Source organism: Lepisma saccharinum, chromosome 7, assembly GCF_977018435.1.
Source record: "Lepisma saccharinum chromosome 7, izLepSacc3.1, whole genome shotgun sequence".
Lineage (NCBI taxonomy): Eukaryota > Metazoa > Arthropoda > Insecta > Zygentoma > Lepismatidae > Lepisma > Lepisma saccharinum.
Window position 1 is genome coordinate 30354983 of NC_139235.1, and position 19470 is coordinate 30374452.

Sequence of the window (19470 nt, forward strand, 5' to 3'; positions counted from 1 at the left end):
TTGACAGTGTTCATTTCTTGAAATGGTAGTTTTCTCACATTGCCTTTTTTATAGTAGTATAGCTGCCAACTGTTGGTTCTAGTTCTAATATGCTTTTATCTAGCCATCATGACAACTAGGTGAAGAGGAACATATAGATTTTTTTGTTCCTTTTGATCTGATTCTACTAGTTATTTGACAGAGACATGGAAATCAGGCTTCAACATGGTCTGGAATCATCAGCCAGTATGAAAGTTTTCACGTTCAGTGAATTGATTGATGATTATGCAAACCTTTTCAAAGTATATAAAAGTTCTTGTTCAGTTTTTATTTGTAAAGAACTGCGTAGTTGATTCATCCTAGCCTGCTGAATCATATTTTAGTTTATAGACTTCAAAATTATGTAACATGTAATCAGTCTGTAATATTCAGAATCTAAATTCTCCTTCCAGATTTTCCGAGAGTTGAAGTTGGACCAGAAAATCCCCTCCGTGTGGAGAAAGATACAACAGCGACCCTCCAATGCAATGTAGATGCCAAACCAAGTGTGAACAACGTTCGATGGACAAGGAATGGACGCTTTATTGCAACATCGTTCACCCACACCGTACACCGTGTTACTTTACAAGATGCTGGAACGTACATCTGTTCAGCAGATAATGGGCTTGGAAAGGCTGGTGAAGGGGAGCTTACGCTGGATGTTCTGTATCCACCACTGGTTTCCGTGGATCCAAAAAAGGAAGCTGAAGAGGATGAGAATGTATTGGTCCAGTGTAATGTGTCGGCGAATCCTGCTCCGGTTACCGTAGAATGGCTGAGGGAGAACCATCCAGAGTTTCGTCAAAGCGGAAGCATTCTTCGACTGACTCGTATCTCAGCGGACTCTGCCGGGAATTACATTTGCCGTGCCGTGAATGTGCTGAACCCAAGTGGCACGAATCGAAGGTTGGAACGCACCGGAAATGCATCCATGGCACTGCTCGTGAGACACAAACCCGGAAAGGCAAAAATTACTCCCGAGAAACCGATCGCCATCGAGGGAACCGGGATAACGCTCACCTGTTCGGCAAATCCTCCAGGTTGGCCTGCGCCACAGTACCGGTGGTGGAGAGATGGTTCAGACAGTGCCGTGGCAACGGGAGCCAAGTACACGATCCCATCAGCCCATCTCAACAACGAAGGAACGTACCATTGTCAGCCAACGAATGAAATGGGCCACGGAACGAAAGCATCCGTCATCCTTCAGGTACACCAGCCACCACGCTTCTTATCGAAACTTCAGCCGTACGTGACGAAACGTGCTGGAGACATTAACTTCAGTGCCACCTGTGGAGCATTAGGCAAACCAAAGCCATCTATTAAGTGGATCAAAGATGGAGAAGAAATACAACCAGGACCGCTGTATGACATTTCCACCGATGAATCTGAAAGCAGAAATTCTGTCTTCACTGTCCAGAGCACTCTTAGGTTTTCTGGGAAGGATAGGCCACAGACGAACCAGTTGCTGCCTTCCGATAGAGGTCGCTACACATGTGTTTTTGAAAATGAAGTGAAGAAAGCTGAAACGAACATGCACCTAAGAATTGAACGTAAGTAATATCCATTAAACTACTTAGTTGATGTTAACATTTAAAAATATTGCAGTGGACTTTTTTTAATTCGAACTCCAAGGGGCTATGAAAAGAATTCGAATTAACCAAAATATATTAAAAAAAAAAACAAAAACACACCAATGAAATAACACACTGTATTAAACATAAAACTGCATTAATACACAAACAGTACACCTTACCTTACAACTGCTATGTTTTATCCATATCTCCATCCAGGAACAGTACACTTATTGAAATATTCGCATCAAATGATTGTTTTTCATTCTACTTCATTCCTCTTTCTACTTCTCTAAGCACTTCAACTTTGTTATCTAATGTTAAACTACTGTACGCACCACGTTTCGACATTGTGACTCCACTAAAACACACAGACATTCTGTCTGGCTATCCGCTCCCCTCTCAACTTGTTTCTGAGAGGGTGAAGGTCACACTCCTACAAACAAAAGCTCTGGGGATTCTAGCTGCCCTCCCTTATCTGCGGTGGGCACATCTGTTAACCATAAAAGCAACCTTTTCAAGAAGAAAAGGGGGACGAATCATCTGTTGGAATTTCTTATGTAGCAACCACTTTGGTCTTGGAAAGATTATGTTAAATTTTTGGAAATCTGACTTTGAATTATCCAAATTTAACCTTCAAAATTCGAATTAAGTAGTCATTTTTAACATTGTTTTAGATAGGGGTTTCAAGGGGAATTATCAAAGTTCGAATTAAAGAGAGTGCACTGTACTTTAAGAAATCTTCATCACAGTTGTGATATTCATGTGATAACGTTCACCTCACTTCAGGTATACATATATTTCGTATTACCAAGGTAATGTCAGGATTCATTCATTGTTTTATCTCTCTTGTGGTTCACTGTTGTTACAAGTACATAAACACATTTTTTGTTTTAATATTCACACATTACACAATTTGTTGAATGTTTTTCCTGATTTGTTTTCGATCATACTGACAGCAGCATTGTTGTTTCGTATGATTTAGTACTTTCTTACTTAATAAAATATTAATTATATATCATTTCCTTGCATAAATATACAATGATAATGTCAATGAATAGTCTTGTGTGAATGGTGACATTGAATACAAAATCAGTAGATGAATAAATAGTGTGGGTTTTTTTTTTCCAGTTTTCAATATAGGATGTGAAGTTTGAGTTTTGTGCTATGAATTTTTTTTCAAGTTTTTTTTCTTCAAAATTTCGAGTTTAGGAATATCTTATTTCTTTAAATTTTAGTAAATTAAGAATTTCATTTAATTTTAAGTAGATATAGGATTGAGAACCATGAAATCATAAGTTGTTATTATAATTGATATATGTAAATTTGTTTCCACTGCTTTAATTTTGAATTTCGGATCTTTAATTTGTGACATTTGTAATAGTGTACCTTTTTTTTTCATCACAGATGCTCCTGTTATCCGCCACATGTACAACAAAGTAGCGTACGATCTGAGAGAGCCAGCTCTTGTAGTATGCAAAATAGAAGCGTACCCGAAACCAGACTTCCAATGGAGTTTCGGTGGAGCTTTACTTACCGACAGCACCCACTACCAGGTGAACACAACCTCTTTGCCCAACGATATTTACGAGAGCGTCCTTCGCATTGCGAGCGTCCGCGAGGCAGATTATGGCGATTACGTATGCAGGGTAGGAAACAGCATGGGCTACCTCAAGACAGCCATCAAATTGCAGCCGAAGGGTTCTCCAGAACATCCGACTGAGCTTGAGTATGTCGACGTTGGCCCGAACTTTGTCACGCTCCAGTGGAAGGAAGGATTCAACGGTGGACTCCATAACACGAAGTATTTTGTGACGTACAGGAAGCAGAGGGCGCCGGATCAGCTTCTTGACTGCCCACTCTTTGGATATGGAGGAAGACTGGACCATCCTGAAGGGCAGGAGTTTGACTGTCAGAAGAACAATCCTTGTAATGTGACATCATTAGAACAGCATCACAGCTATAGTTTTAAGGTATTTATTTATTCAGAAATTTCTAGCTTTTCCCCCAAAGTATTGATTGTTGATCTGAAGCCTAACCTTTGCACTTTGCATTTAAATTGCACGTAAAAACAACGAAGAAAAAGTTACAACTTGTACCTTTGTTTTGTTAGCAGACTTAAGTTTTGGAGTGGCCTAGATCCTTCTACAGGGATGATTAAACCTACTTAAACTTTATTTAGCATGCCTTTACTTAATCTACCATCATGAAGAAAGCTCTAGGCCAATCCAAAACTTACGTCTGCTAACAAAACAATGGTACAAGTTGTAACGTTTTCTTGGTTGTTTCTCTGCTGTTGACAATGTGTGGTGTAAAATATTACATTTTTTTCATCAATCATGAATATTTTGTCTGGTCAGTTTTTACTGCCTGTGCCAGAATTTTCAGTCAAATGTAATAATGATTGTAAAGTAATGCACAATATGTGCAGGAAAAATAAACTATATTTTTATTCCTTACTTGTTAATAGTAGCAGACAATATTATTTTCACTCCTTTCTCTGCTTTCCCTTAAAAATATTTGTTTTAGACATTTTTGTACTTTTGTGTTTTAAGCCAAAATAATTTAAATTTTTATGAACAGTTAGTAAACAACTTCCTTTATTGCATGAAAAAACTGACAGAATTTTCTTAGTAATCAACAGAAGAACAGACAAGAACAAACTATTGATGAGAAAAATGTGTATGCTTGTTATGTTGCATTGTTTTTCTTACTGTAAATGTATGAAAACTTGACAGCTTGTTGTAATCCCATTTACATGTATTTTCAATACAGGTCAGGGCATACAATTCCAAAGGAAAGAGCGACTATTCAGAAGAGATTGCTGCCTCGACAAAAGTTGACAGAATTCCAGAGCCCCAGAGAGTGACATATGATCCAAAGACGCGAATCGTGACCGTCAACATTCCCAGCAGCTGCCTTTTGTTCGCTGCAATCATAGAAGCAGGAGATGAGAATGGCGAGTGGCAATTGGTGGAGACTATACCAATCGCAGGTGTTACTCAGTCTGAAGTCACGTTGGCAGATGGATCAGTGCCGGTGCAGTATGACGATCATGTGCGAGTCAAGTTGTGCCTTCAGTCGAACCATGAACATTGCGGAAACTATCTTGAAGCTGAAAGTAAGTTTCATTTTTCTATTGTAACTTTTTCACTTGTCTAATATTACTGACAAACAAGATTCACCTGTAATAATGTAGTTTGTTACATATATTCCTATATTAATGTCATTATTTGAAGAGTGTACCTCAATGTGCACTAGAATGACACAGTTTTTCAAGAAAGAAATTTATCTTTGAGCATTAATAATGTATCATTAACTTCCTAGTAGTTGTATAGGCTTCTGCCTAATCACACCTTATGAAATACATGCTTATTTGTTTAGATTTATGCTATTTATTATTATGAAAACTAGGGCTGAGCTGGTACCACTATGAACCGATTTCCACCAATACCAAGGCTTTGAAATTGTAATAATTAAAAAGTTGTTCAAAATACTAATTAACATTATTCTGTAAGTATTCCACTTCAATTATATGCATCAACTTCCTTTTAAAATTTGAGAATAATATCATAACTGGTATCTAAACACAAAATCCATTTTTTCCACAATGGAGGTGCAAAGTAAATAATTTTGCATAATTTCCAGGATAATTATACTCCACAAAATTGTCACTTGGGCATATTTCCAAACCCCACTTGAGATGAAAATGCCGGAAAAATATCAGCAGGTATCTGTAAATAAATTCAAATCGATTCATTTTGGAACCAATATTGGCTACGCCCTGATGAAAACTCTTGGTATTCTTCAGATGTATTTACTACCATCTATGCCCTATTGGAAAACTAATTAAATTTGCAACATGGAAATAAGTAACTTCACCTGTATAATACTAAAACTGTGTTTATTTACTGTGCTAATAGAAGCATGATATTCATTGGAGTTTTTCATTTCAGTTGGTCCTCTGTATGTGAAAGAAGCCGGAGCCCTCTCCATGTCCACCCTCATCGCCATTATTGTGTCTTGCGTCGTGTTCGTGTTGTTTGTTGGACTCGTGTTCATGTACTGTAGGTGCAAGAGGAATCAGAAGAAGGTGAAGAAGGACTATGAAATGGACTCTCCAAGGTAATTATACTGGTTGTGCACTTTCTGAATGTGATATAGCAAACTCTTTTGGATGTGAAATAAATGTACTAGGGCATTGTCTTTATCTCATTTTGTTGTTCAAAATATTGTTTAACATATTCAATTAGTGGGGATGCTTTTTGGCCAATATGTCCTAATAGCTTAGTGCATGGAAATTGGATGACAAAAAGTTACTGAGAAACAGTAAAAAGGAATCATACAAAATGGGACTTTCGTCTTATGTTCCCGTATTCTACAGATCATAATTCAACATTCATGATGTTAAACATGGTTTAAAATCACTTACGTGAAATTTCGAAATTTCACGTAAGTAAATTCAACATGTTAGAAAATTTTGCGGCTGTACATGTTCTCAGATTTCAATTTTTTTTAGCTGTAAGCCCATGGAGAACAATAAAACCAAAGTTTCATTGTATTCCTTATCTTTATTATCCAGCACAACAGCCTTTTGTGGGCTTTGACTTCCTCTACTAGACACCTCCATATTTCTCTATGTTTCTGCACATGTACTTTCATGTCTTTTATTACATCCATCTTTATTTTGATTTTTTTTTTCTGCAGGAATGTCTGTAATGAAAACAACACACACAATTGGACCTCAATTGCTATCCTGTGTTTTTTTATTATTAAATTTGCAAAATCTGTATGTTTCTACAATCTAAACACTATATGCACATTTTGAAAATTTGCTATTTTTTAAACTACTGGTACAACCCTGGAACAAATTGAACAAATTTAGATCTCACTTTAAAAACTGTAGATTCAGTTCTGTACAGCTAGAGGCATTCTGAGCTTCGGTGCAACTTGAATGATCTAGCCATATTGTAAACCAGTAATAATATGGAATCAGATTGAAAAATTTGAACCTGGTAGCCAATCAGCACTCTCACCTTTAGCTTCTGAATTTGAATTCTGGGTAGAGGGCTTCATAATTTTCATGAATTTATTTTGAAATTTAGTTGTTATTCTCCCCAAGGTTAAATGTATGTCCTTTCTGCTTCTTTCAAATTTAGTGTTTTTAAATATTTTACAAATTTATTGTACCATCCTCATTAATATATCAATGCTTTTCTTAAAAGTTTACGTAACCACTGTGTATATTACAAAATAATACAATATATCCTATTTTTAAGCTTTTATCTTCAAGCTATATTTTGTCAGAACCTTTTCATGCGTACACTACTAAACGTCACTAGAAGAATAAAGAATACTAAAATCAAATTTAAGGTATTATTTTGTAATATCTTTATTTGGGAACTCCATTATATAAAAGAAAAGTCGAAGAATTTTGCTTTTCATTCAACCTTGTAAAGATTTCTGTGCAAATAATCTCAAATCTCGTGACAAAAAAATGTTCACGTAATGTATTTATTACAGTGTTCGGCCAAATATTGTGACGCAGCAACCGCCTCCCCCGTACTACCCCACAAGTGGCATGGAGAACAAAGCTCTGGAGCACTCGATGGACTTGGTGCTGGACGACACCGCCAAGAACCCTGTGTATGTAGGGAACGGACAAAACGGATATGGTTACCATGGTAACCCACCGAATGGACACACTATGAATGGAGGTGAATGTAAGTTCTATATTTCTTGCATGACAAAAATGCTAGAGACCCAATTGTTTCTGCTTACACAAGATTATTTTCTAAAGTTGAGCTTATCCTGATATGATTATTTATGCTGATATTATCCTGCTGAAAAAAACCCGACGAGCCATAGTACAGCAGTATGTACGTATTCATGTAAAGATATGTAAGTTACAAATTTATGATACAAATGTAAATGTAAAATAGAAGTATTAAATGTATTAAAATATACATGGTAAATACATTAAGTATACATGATAAATACATTAAGTATACATGATAAATACATTAAAATAAACCTGATGAATACATTAAAGTAAAATTGATCTTTAGAATGGATTGGTGAAAATCATTACAATTACTGACTACAGAGTTTGTGTTAGTTGGAATTTACCGATACATTAGTACACTCAAGCATTTGTTATTAATAAATAGGGAATTTCTGACCTTGAATATATTCAAACAGTGTTTGCATATTTAATAATGGCAGGAAAGTAGTATACAGTATTTTAATAAATCAGGCAGGCAACAAATTTTGTAATGCATTGTGATTACATTTGCTACATGGAAATTGCTTCTCAATTTTGAAGCCAGATGTCAATTGTTTTGAATGACAGAAGGTTTTATTCTGTTGGTCTGATTGGGTCTCTATGCACACGTACCTGCATGCGTTTATATAAAAAAAACAACTAGCATGTCATGAGCAAATTGCAGCTTGTAAATTGTCATTGTTATGGAATCATTTAAACAAAACCTAAAATTCTTGTAACATGTATTTCTTCACGGCAGATGACAGGTAGTGCAAAAATTAATTGGAAATACAGGATGCAAGGTTGCTTTTGATGGTAGGGTGCAAGTCCTAGCAGTATATACTTTTGTTTGGGAAGAAAAACAGATACAATGTAGATCAAGTTTCCCTAATATGCATGTTGGATGTTATAACACTGGTATGCGAGTACAAACTTCTAATTTGGTTCATGGCATTTAATATTTTTAAAAATAGTTAACATTTTTATACATATTTTCTTTCTAAGTACATTATGAAACAATATAGGTACATTCCAGTGTAACAGATGCAACATTCAAATAATACTCATGTTTCTATGAGTTCCCTCTATACAGGCAGTGTAAGGTTCAAAATATAAAATTTCATTCATTCAACTGCATGATTGAGTGTTTATTTTTTGAAAGATATGTGAATGTGGATAGTGCAGTAAGAAAGGAATATGAAATTTGTCCTAACGGATATAACCTAGCTTGGACATAACTTGTGTAGTGCCTAGGGAAAATTATATTTCCTATGAAAATATGGTTACAACAGCTTGTCTATGCAGTTCCTTCAATGATCTATGTGACTGACCGATCACAAGATACACAGGGTTGTCATCCGCATGTTTCTGGATTGTCGGAGACATACATATGCCATGTATGTTATTACTTAAGACCAACATTCCCTTTCATTTTCCATGTCCGTGTGCACTTTCTGGTGGAATGTACTTGTATATTTCATGCATTGTCTCGTCAACATGATAAAAAAGATCATGAATAAAACAACACATTCCCAAAAGATTGCTTATCTGGTTTTCCATAACTACCTGTTATCTTGTTTAGGAGTGGAAACCTTTACCTCACACCTTCTAATGAGTTTGTAATGTAGCTTGAAGTGGGTGGTTTTAAAAAAGATCGACTCTATGCTTCAGGTATCTGCTTTATTCAAGCCATGTACATTATATAGATATACAAAATGGAATGCACCTTTTTGTATCGTTGGACAAAGTCATATGCATGTTAAAATATAGGATAAATATATATAAGTTGTTACTACTAATACTATTGTGCCTACTTACGGTAACTCTGCAAAGATCTATTCATTTTCTCATGCAAATGTACAATAATTCTGTGATTTTTCTGAGAAAATTACTTTATTCACTCACTGTCACCATTCACACAAGAATGTTCACAGGAGTCACCAAAATCAATAGATGAATGAATGAAATCATTTTTTACAAAAGTCAAACAGAATTATTAAACGTTTATGTAAGAACTGAATTCAGTCTTGTTTGTGCTATGAATTTAAATGTATTAACTAAACAAAGTACAGATGGGGGACAAAATAATACGAACACCTGTGAAATTAGAGAAAATCGTTATTAATATGGGGTTGGACCACCCTGTGACTGAAGTACACTATGTATGCGACATGGGATGGACGCATAGAGGTCATGCACAATGTTTAAAGGAATATGGAGCCATGCTTTCTCCAGAGCAGTCTCCAATTCCAAAAGTGTGGCTGGAGGCAGACTTTGAGCACGCAGTTTGGACTATAAATATCCCCACAAATGTTCTATAATGTTCAAGTTAGGAGACTGTGGGAGCCATTCAAGATGTCTTACTTCATCGTCATGTTCTTCGAACCATGTTTGAACAGACTAAGCAGTGTGGATAGGAGCGGTGTCGTCGTGAAAAAGCGGCCGCTTTCCAGGAAATAAAGTCTGGACAAAAAGATGGAGATGATCCCCCAGAATGCTCTGATAGTGACTGGCGTTGATCCTCCCATGCAGAAAAACAAGTGGTACCACACCGTGCCAAGATACCGCACCCGATACCATAATGGACTCGCCTCCATGCTTCACAGTCGGCAAGAGGCAGTCGGGATGAAACACATCTCTGGGCATTCTCCACACGTAAACATGCCCGGTGGTCTGAAATAACGTGAATGTTGATTCATCAGACCAGATGACTTGTTGCCACTGCTGTGGGGACCAATTTCTGTGAGCTCTGCACCATTGGCGTCGCTTGACAGCATTGCGTGATGTTACCAACGGCTTACGAATTGCCACTCTGCCATGAACGTTTGCAGCATGAAGTTCCCTTTTGACAGTTTTGGTTGAAATGGGGTCCTGGAGAAGCCTGTTCATTTCAGATGTTATCTCGGATAATGATTGCTTGTGCTTTCGGGCCACTATGCGCTTCAACACCCTCCTAACCCTAGCAGCAAGCTTTGTCTTTTGTCCACTGTTGTGCTTTGAAAGCCCCATCTTACCTTGTGTTGTGTACGCTGTCATAACAGCTGATACTGTGCTCCTTGCACACGCCACAAGGTTTGCAGTTTCCTTGTAGTACACACACTCCTTCCCAGTCCCTATAAAACAATATGACAGAATATATCCAGCTGCATTGGTTAAATACTCTGCATCTGCTAAACTTCAGTGTCACTAACCCAAGAGCATTCTGGCATAACGAGTGGGGCCAAAGCAGCAGAACATGTGAAGCACCAATACGAAAGCAAAATTAACTATGCCAGTGTGCAACCTCAGCACATTGTGGTGATAATTTCTATTATTTCTTCTTGTTGTATATCCTGTTGTTAGTTTACAAAATATATTACATTTTGGAAATTTTTATTGTACGTTTTTATGAATTTTGGTGTTTTATGTGCCATTGTTAGGAGAGGGGGGGGGGGTTCAGTGTTTATTTGTTTATTTGGTTGTTTTATTGTCTTGTCGTATTTCATAAAATATATTACTTTTAGGAAAGTTGCATGTTTTTACTTTACACACATAATTTACTTAACAGTGAAAGCTACAATACTTTTGCCCCATTCAGAGTGTATTCCTAAAATTTTCTACTGGATCATGGTTTACTAATGGTACTGTACAAAATTCTTTGGGACAGTCTGAATAGAATAAATTAGATACTTGGAAGTCACCCCCAAACAGCTTTGTACACCCAAGTGGGAAGAATAAAGCAGCTGTGCTTTTTTGTTACCGGATAATATGTTGAAGTCTGATATGAGGAAACACACATACTTGCTCATTTTTGTGGTGCACAGCTACCTCCTGTTTCTCTCTCTCTCTAATGTACATACAGAACAACAATCCAATTGTCAACTGTATCTCACCTATGTTTGTCATGGAAGTCGGAGGCCATGCACCTTTCGTACTTGCTGAGTCATATTCTTGTGTTTTGAATAGTGTCAAGTTCAAGGGGACCCAAAATATTATCATGTTCAAATGCCCCCTTGCTTCCTGCATTATCTTTTGCTGTGTCAGCACTAGTGACCTTCATAATAGATTTATTCAGATAAAAATGGTCCTTAACTTGTTCACCAAAACCACACAATGGTGCTTGTGAGAAATACTTCAAGCTCCAATTGTGCTTGCTTTTTAAATTTTATTTGTTATACTGTTATGTTTTATATTTTTTTAGTAGGGTTGAGTCAATACCTGCTGATACACTCCGAAATTCGAGTGTCTTGTAGAGTATATAAAAATGCCACACTTGCAATGCAAAATGAATAATTGTTATTATTTTTGCAACAAAATTGTATGTAGGAGTGGAATTTGCAATTAAATTATTATCTCGTAAAATTATGAGTAGTTGGAATCAGAATACTGGTAGATTGCTATGATATAATTCCAGTGCAAAAATTATATACATATTAAATTTTAATTTTCGGAGCTATTTTAAACTTTTATAATTTTCAAAAAGGATCAGTATTGGCATCAGTGGGATTTTGTAAGAGTGGTATCTGTATTGGTTCAAAGTGATATCGACTGAGCCCTATTTTTTGTTTATTTTTGTATGTGTTATTTTTTTTATTTGATTTTTATTTTTTATTTATTTATTTACTTTTAATTTCATAGGGGTGAACATGGGTTATATGGACAACAGTTATTCCAATTCTAACAATGGTGGGTCTGTTAACTCCCAAGATTCCCTGTGGCAAGTAAAAGCAAATGGCGAACTGCAGCACCACGAGAGGCCTTATGCTTACGATCCCCTCACGCACGGTGGATACGGCACAATGGACGATTACGGTCACTATCCACCACCTGACGACTATCTCAATCAAAGGAACAGGGAATACATGGCCAGTGTGGATCCTTATGCCCCTGTCAACAAGCAAAAGAAAAAGATGGACCACTTAGGTAAGATGGTGTTGAATTACATGTATTGGGGATCATTTTTAATCCAAATTGTCTCGTGGTTTGTAGACCCAGATGTGCATTCTAAAATTCTGAAGAATCTTTGTATGGAATTTATTTTTACTTTTTGTCTAAGTACTTGTATAATAGTTTTATGGCACTGTAGGTCTATTTCTATTATGAGCATCTAAGCAACAAAAGTAGCCCAAAAAATATTGTGACTGCTCTAGGAGAGCTTCTAGGAATATCTATTTTTCAGAATTTGCAACAACTGTGTGGTTCTATAAGAAAGAAGTAATACTTCGAATAAGAAGTAATAATTGTCCATGTAAAATTCAGTTTCGATTCTACACCAGGCTGCATACATCACATTTTGATTCGGCTCTTCATGCTTCATGAAGGAAACTGTATAGCTATCCATACACAATTTAGTTGCCATTGACAAAGAACATTCAAGAACCAACAAAAATGACAATTGAAAGGTGTTGGAACAAGGCTATTATTGCAAATCTTGAAAGGTTTGCAGGATAAAATGATGATTTCAGATTTTACCAAAATATGGCAGTGCATATGCCAATGAAAGGAACATTTTCTTTCCAAAGGAAGATTGATTGATTTGGTGTTTTAAGTCCACTTTATGCACAGTAAGGCTAATTGAGACTGGACCTACAGTTTAAAGTGGGATCTGAACCACCAGGTATCGAACCCGGGACCCCTCTCCAAAGAAAGGGAGAATCTCGAAAGGTGTGATCTATATTGTTGGTATCATAAATGCAATCTAAGTCACCAGAGAAACTTTGTGATCATGATGCTGCAAAATATTTTCACAAAAGATACACTAAATATTATTTCCACAGATATACAGGTCGTTTTTTATTATCTCATTTTTTAAATCTAAGATGCAATTTAAAGACGAGTGGCAAAAAAGATTTTGCAGTCAATTTTTGAATTTGTTGTCCTATCCCCACATTCCCTAAAATGTTCCTTCATGGCACGGTGCTATGTGCATGGAGGCCTGTTTAATCTAATTGATTACCACATCACTGCTTTAGAAATAATACACTATTGTTTGTTATATAATGGTGATTAAATATATCCTGGACTGGAAAGAATGTTCCATTTCTCATTTCCTTTCTCACAATCAATTGTTTACACTTTTAGCATTACTTTCTCTTCATCAGTGTCTGTGCTTTTCTTCAATAATCGATTTCAGTACTATATGTTCTAATTCATTGACAGTCGAACTGGAAATCCTTTGTTTGGAACTGTTTCTAATGAGAATTGTTGAATGTTAACCTCAACTCCTCGTTTTTAGACTTTTTAGACTCAAAAGTTGTCACTTGCCATTTTCGCAGACTGTACGAGGCACTAAGTCCAGAAAAGTAACAGTGATTAATAGAGCCTGGAAGTTCAGGCATTTATTTGGGTTAAAATAGGATAGGTAGGCAAAAAGGCATTTATGAAGTGGAAAATAGGCACCAAAAGCAAAAACGAGTGGCAATTTGCAAGTCATTTATACACATAATTTCACTTTTTACGATCTTTCTGAGCAACCGATGGATTTGAAATGTTAAAATTGTATAGAGCATACATGAAACAGGGTATTATAGCTGGATTTGTATCGTCAAAGAAAGAAATTCCAACTTTAAGAATATCACAAATTGTTTTCAATTTTTCCGAGTCCACATTTGCACTCATTACACGTTTGCACTTCATCAGCTGCTGCACCGATTCCTCGAATACTTTCATGGATCCTAAAAGAATTTCACTCTTTCCTTTTTCAACTTAGCATGCCATAATGTGTCAATATAAATGATCGTTTATTCTTCAGTTCTGAGCAAAGCAGGAGATTTTACACTTCACGGATTGAAGCTGCTTCATTTTCTGGTAGAGTTTCAATAACTTCTTAGTTTTCCAAGATTGTTACCGTATATTTAAAATAATATACAGCAGCTGATATCCAGGTTCCCCATCTGGTCAAGACTGGCGGTGGAGGTAGACAGACTAAGCTTAGGTGCAACTTCCTGAAAGGGAGAGGGAGATATCAGAAAAATCTTCTATGTGTTGGAAATCAACCTGTCCACTTCTAGGTGCAACACACATACTTCTTCGACAAATCGTGTGGGTTACACATGTTATATGAAGAATCTTTGGGAAGAGTACTTTCAATGCTGTGGCAGCCTTCTTCATGTAAAGAGCTGCATCATTGTCTTACTTCTGGCCAGAGTAGAAGCAGGACATTTGAGTGTAACTGAGCTATCAATGAATCATTGACTAGTTGTTCCAAGGTGAGAAATGACTCGCCACATATTGGTTCAATTGTTTCAACGACGACATTAGTAGTTTCATCTATTGAAATCCAGATCATTTTTCCAACCACTTCAGCATGAATTCTATGCAGGTCTTCGTAGCAGACGCTTACATATGTTTTCCGGAGTGTAGATTCTGATGGCACCACTTCTCCAAGAATGTCCTCTGTGACTTGTTTTCCAGTTTCCAGAAAGGTATTCCTGCTCTTTAAAAACATTCGATCTTCTCTCCCGGGAATCTCTGAAGTGAATGAAAGTCTCTGTGCAAGTAGTGACTCGAGAGGGCTTGTCCAATGAGCAAGTGAGAGTGAACAGGATTGCGTTTAGGGGGAAAGCAACTGCAGCTATTTGTATCAGCATGTACTTCTTTGGTCTCCCCACCTCCTTCCTATCCTTGTGTGCGAACTTGCTCCAGATATCCCTGGGATGGAGTACAAATGTCATTGAAAATAACAAAAAGGGCATTAAAATTGGCAGTAGGATACAAAATAGGCAAAATTAAAAAGCTTCTAAAACATTAGCAACAACATAAAAAATGTATTACTTACATGAAATTTCGTATTTAATTCGTAAAGAATCAAATACGAAATAATTTATGAAATTTCGTAAATTGTGCAACGTGAAAATAATGAAATTTCCGTAATTCATTCTTAAACCTCTTAAACCTCGTTTCCCGCATCCATCGTCAATAAAAAAATTTATATTAGGGAAAATATTATCAATAAATGCAGCAGGAAAAAAAATATATTTTGCCAAACTTTCGGGCTCTGACCATAAGAAATACATGGGAGTTCCAACACATTCATTAATGATATTTACCATAAGCTTTACCCAACCTAAGAATCGCCTTAGAGATCTCTTTGCAACTACAATGCGAGGACAAATCCACAACATGCACAGCTCACTTGTTTTTCAATACCCACGAGCATTTAGACAGAATTGAAATAAATCTGCACCTTATGTGGAATGGCACCTCATCCCATTAAGTTCTAAAATTGTATTTTTTCTTATTTCGAAACATGGTCGTAGGTGATTGCAAACAGCAATGTATGTGAATATTTGAAATTGTATCGGTTTTGTAATTTGCCATTTTATTAATGAAAGTACGAATCCATCTTAGTACTGTAAATTAAAGTTACCTTTCTTTCATTCTTTCAGATTCACCATATCACGATGTTAGTGGCTTGCCTGATCCATACATGGACCAAGAAAGCGATGAAAATAAGACCCAGCACATTTCGCTATCGTTCGACGAAAGTTTGGAAAGCGGATATTCAACACCCAATTCTCGCAACAGAAGGGTTATCCGTGAGATAATAGTTTGAGCACAAGTATTCAAACTAGTTATGGGAACTCAAATTAGTTGGTGAGTCAGTGGAAGAAATGAAGATCACATGTGGTGGAATTTCGTCTGCTCAAACATGCAAGTGCAATAAACATACACTATGTCTGTGCAGTATGTTAACATGTGATCCATTTCTAAGCCCGTATTTGTGTCACAATTCTGGGGCCAGTCTTTTAAAAAGTGATTTATGTAAAGAATTTTGAGCCCTTTGGTAGCGTAAATGCAGGAAAGAGTGAGTGTGTGAGTTTTTTTTTATATGTTAAGAATTAATGCTCATCGTATGCCATGTACCAAGATGCATTTGATTTACTCAAAAGGTGGGAAGCCCTTAGCGGAATTACTTATAAAGCTAGTAATGTACTTAATATGCCAACAACATTAATTACATAGTACTTGACGATGCAAATTTTGATGCCATAAGTGTCTTTAAATAGAATATGGTTCTGAGGGAAGTACTTATGGAAAATGAATTTTTAAATGTTTTGACGAGATGTATGGGACATATGCATTTTATTGTTAACAACATCTGGATGCTTCATCGTTTTTAAACATACATAGTCATAATTGCATGTATAGATGACAGCGTGCTTGTGTTTGAAATGGGGCTCAAAGAACATTCGCTTTACAGTATGCACTTGTTTTTGTACCGATTGTTGTCTCTTTTTAAGTTTTTGATGTCCAGTTGATGTACTGCAGTCAGTCAGTCAGTCATTAGATGGAAAACGTAAGCGTTTGTCAGTAGTGCATGAATAAATGTGTCTTTGGTGCATAGTGAACGTATTCAGTGCAATATCGTGTGTGAACAGTGGATGGGTGTAACACAGCTCTGCTATTAGAACATTGGTGTGCACAAGACTCGTAGCAATATGAAGTTGCTTTCTGTGTGCTCTCCATCAGGTGCTCAAACATAGTTTTTTTTTTTTTAAAGCAATGTGTTCTTGTAAATTTGTGTAAATGTGTGTGCTTCAGCGTGAATGTACTTTTGTATTTGGAAGTGTGATTTTGCAGCAGTTGTATATGTTAAAACGGGAGTGTTTTTGTGATTTTTACCATCTTTTGTTGGTCGCCTCTTGCAGTTGGGAATAGAGATATGTACTCCCACCGTCCAGACTGTTATTGTTAGTTTTTTTGTGCTTTTATTTAAAGAAAAGTAAATTGAACAGATTTTTTTACCTGTCTACACTAACATAGTTATATTATATCATAATTTTTTATGATCTCAAAAAAATTGTTACAGTAATTTATATTGACTTTAATATCATATTTGCAATATCAGTTTACCAGAACTGTCGGATCTCATGCTGGTAGAAGTGAAAAAATATATAAGTAATAATTGTGATCAAAATGCAGCAATTAATTACATATGATTGAATGTTTTAAAAAATCATTTCATGAATCATTAAATTTCATTTGAATCAAGACTAAGAACATTTTTAAGTTCTCTCATTCTATTTTCTGGTATCGTCATTATCATCTTCTCATGCTCTGTACTTAAGGAAATACATGATAAAAATGAATCATACATTTAGTCCACTGTATTGTGATACATTTATATAGATTCTTTTATTGCATGTCCTTAGTTTTATTTTCATGCAAACATATGAACTTTTTCATATTCTGTACTTAATTAACTTCCTACTTAATTGTTATTGTGAAAAAAATACAGAATTTTATGTTTTTTCATGAGACTGAAATCCTGTTGACGTATATCTATTTAAAGGAACTCTTCACATTCTCTTGACATTGATACTATGAAAACAAGAATAAAGTGCCATTCTGACAACACATCAATACTCAATTTTTAACTGTTGATTACCCCCTTAGAAATAAAAAAATATTTCATTTGTTGTCATTTTGTTGTAAATAGAAAAAATATCTGATCACATTGTTTTTATATTAAAAATATTCATATGAATCTGTGTAAAATTATATAGAAAAAAATAATTTCTGTAAATATATATAAATTCTTATCTGTCCTTTTTCTCGTGAGATGATGTTTTATGTTCTGAATCCTTTCAGTCTTTATAATGCTGTTTTGTAAAGTGTATATATATATACATGACACTTTTAAATGTACTATGCTGTTCAATATTTGAACAACTCATTTTTTGACATTTGTACAAATGAATTCTTCATATGATAATAAATGTGTATTAAAAGAATATTTCTTTTCCTCTCTTCACATGTTCGAATTCATTTCTCTCTCATAGATCAGGGTCGCCCACACTATGCCTGTCAGCCACGTCCTGTGTATGCTTATGAAAAAACTCATGGGAGTTTAAAAAAATGGTTTGTTTTCTAAATCCTATAGTGTTTCCATTACATATTGTTAATATAAATAATGGTTTATGAAAATGTTTGACAACCATTATGACAGTAAAGAATTAAAATATTTACCCAACATTACAAAATCAAAATAACTCTTTCAGATAAATGTTCTAAATAGGAAGATTTCAGTCCATGCATGTGTGTATGACAGAATGGGAAAGATCGCGAATTGTAGAAAGAGTGGAAAAGTATGTGGGTGGGGTGGTTTTAAGGTTTGGCTGGACCTTTTAACCCATTCCAGCCATGCCATTTTCAAAAAAGTTCTCCGATATTTCAAATTCTAGAAAAATATATCTGCTTAGAATCCTTCTAGAGCAGTCACGTGAATGTTCGTGTGCTCTGAGTTTGCTGTTCTCTGGATATTCACATTAGTTTAGTGGCTACATAAGCCTATTAACTGTAGAACACTACCGTGTTCCCATATTACTGTATGTATAACTACCGCTACGTAAATATTACATACATGCAGTGAATGATTTTTAACATAAACCTTAGTTCATGATTGGGAAAAGAGAGACGCGGTAGTATATAAATACGGAGAAACTAGTACTCACTTTTATCCGCGAAGCTGTTTTTTCTTCTTTTTCGATTAATTTCGATTAATCGAAAAAGAAGAAAAAACAGCTTCGCGGATAAAAGTGAGTACTAGTTTCTCCGTATTTATTTATAAACCTTAGTTTATAAAATCAGTGACAAATATTTTTTAATATTATTTTGTTTGTTTTCTACATTTTAGAGTTTTTATTCTTTATAAAATATATGAGCATGGCTTTATTAAATACAGAATATATGAAAATAATGTATTAGTTGACAAACTTGTATGTACATTAAGAATTAATGCGAAAAATACACAATGAAAACAAATTTTGCAAATAATTATAACATTGCTAATAAGAAATAAAAAGACACATTAGAAAGAAAATAGTGCATTTCTGGAATTATCCACAGTTGGGGCACTTTTTCTTTTGATGCTCACCACAAATTGGCTTCCCACAGGAGCAGTACGTAGTTGTCATCCTCCTTTTCGTGTAGTTGCAGAAACTGCAATACTTTCTGTTCCCTTGAGATGTGGCTGCTACTGTACTTGTCTCTTCCTTTCCCAGTACCTTCAAAATTGACTTCCTTAACTCTTGTGACAGTCCCGGATTTATTAGCCTTTGCTCTTGCCAGATCTTGGTCAAGTTCTCATGGAGGTGAAGCATGAACTGAATTCGTGAGAATGGTCTCTGCCATGAG

The 19470-nt window shown here is 35.6% G+C and overlaps 1 protein-coding gene across 4 annotated transcripts in view; it reads left to right on the top strand.

Moving 5' to 3' along the window:
* The window catches only part of ed (hemicentin protein echinoid), an 87152-nt gene extending 69148 nt beyond the window's left edge, over positions 1-18004 (top strand). The window contains exons 5-11 of one of the 4 annotated variants that reach the window (XM_083125135.1): positions 432-1568; positions 2997-3562; positions 4365-4710; positions 5546-5714; positions 7113-7312; positions 11971-12255; positions 15720-18004. In XM_083125135.1, the coding sequence (XP_082981261.1) occupies positions 432-1568; positions 2997-3562; positions 4365-4710; positions 5546-5714; positions 7113-7312; positions 11971-12255; positions 15720-15886 (2870 nt within the window). In that variant the 3' untranslated portion in view covers positions 15887-18004. The remainder of the gene's footprint in view (positions 1-431; positions 1569-2996; positions 3563-4364; positions 4711-5545; positions 5715-7112; positions 7313-11970; positions 12256-15719) is intronic. The other 3 variants (XM_083125136.1, XM_083125137.1, XM_083125138.1) reach the window with 3 other exon arrangements.
* The last annotated feature ends 1466 nt before the right edge of the window (positions 18005-19470 follow it).